This window comes from the organism of the source record quoted next, unplaced genomic scaffold, assembly GCF_019419815.1.
Source record: "Pyrus x bretschneideri cultivar Hongxiangsu unplaced genomic scaffold, Pyrus_bretschneideri_v1 Contig38, whole genome shotgun sequence".
Taxonomy (NCBI): Eukaryota; Viridiplantae; Streptophyta; class Magnoliopsida; order Rosales; family Rosaceae; genus Pyrus; species Pyrus x bretschneideri.
This window is the reverse complement of record NW_025999701.1, coordinates 657,985-658,962: the sequence shown is the minus strand read 5'-3', so window position 1 is coordinate 658,962 and position 978 is coordinate 657,985. Positions and strand designations below refer to the sequence as shown.

At 46.3% G+C, this 978-nt stretch overlaps 1 protein-coding gene across 1 annotated transcript; it reads left to right on the top strand.

Annotated features, from left to right (window-relative positions):
• Positions 1-687, top strand: LOC103946651 (FHA domain-containing protein At4g14490-like). Its single transcript, XM_048564083.1, has one exon. The coding sequence runs from the start codon at positions 1-3 to the stop codon at positions 685-687; it is 687 nt and encodes a 228-aa protein (XP_048420040.1).
• Positions 688-978: the final 291 nt, after the last annotated feature.

Genomic DNA, 978 nt, shown 5'->3' with positions numbered 1-978 from the left:
ATGGTTCAAGGTCCGCGAAAGGGCAAAACCTTAGAATTTATACCCGGATCCAAGGTCCGAATCGGCCGTGTTGTTTGGGGAAACAACCTCCCGATCAAAGACTCCGACATTTCCTTTAAGCACCTCTCCATCGAATCTGAATCAGGCAAATGGGTTCTCCAATACCTTGACTCCTCAAATCGCACTGTTTTGAATGGGTCGGATATCCCCCCAAATACGCCTGTGGATTTCACCAACGGCAACGAAATCAAAATCGGTGAGTACACTTTTGTCGAGGTAAGGATCACCAACTACGAAGAGAGTCGATTGAGATGGAACCCTAGGCGTCTGGCGACAGTAGTGGAAGCTATTGCGGTGCTGGTTTCGGAGAGTCGGGGAAGGAGAGGTAGGGTTGCGAAGGAGAACGATGAGATAGCGGAGGTAGAGAGAGCGAATGTTGAGAAAATTGAGGTTGCAGGGAAACGAGGAAGGGGCCGACCACCCAGAGCCAAGGTTTTGAAGACTGAAGCTATGGAGGAGAAGCCTGTAGAGGAAAATTTGGCACAACAAGTGGATACGAGGAAAACTCGGAGCTCGATTGAGGAATTCGGGAAGATCCCAGGTACTGCCGGAACCTCCACAGTCTCCGATGCTGGCGGTGGGGATGGCCTTTATTCCATTCCTCAATCGTCGTACCAATCTGGATAGTCGTCAAACCCTCTTGCGGCACCTAGATTTTTTGGGGAAGGGAAGGGGCTGGGTTTTCGGGGAAGACAAAGGCGTTCTGGGTTTTTTTTTTCCAACTTTTATTTAATTAATTTTTTTAATGACACGTGGCACCCAGTCATTGTCCACATGGCACCACGTCATCAGTTAATAGAAAACTTAACAGTTAGATTAACAGATGTATAAGACTATTCCAAAATTAACACTTTAGGTATGACTCTAGGATGAAAAAAAAACTTCATGTACTAAATGTTGAAAACCATGAAACTTAAG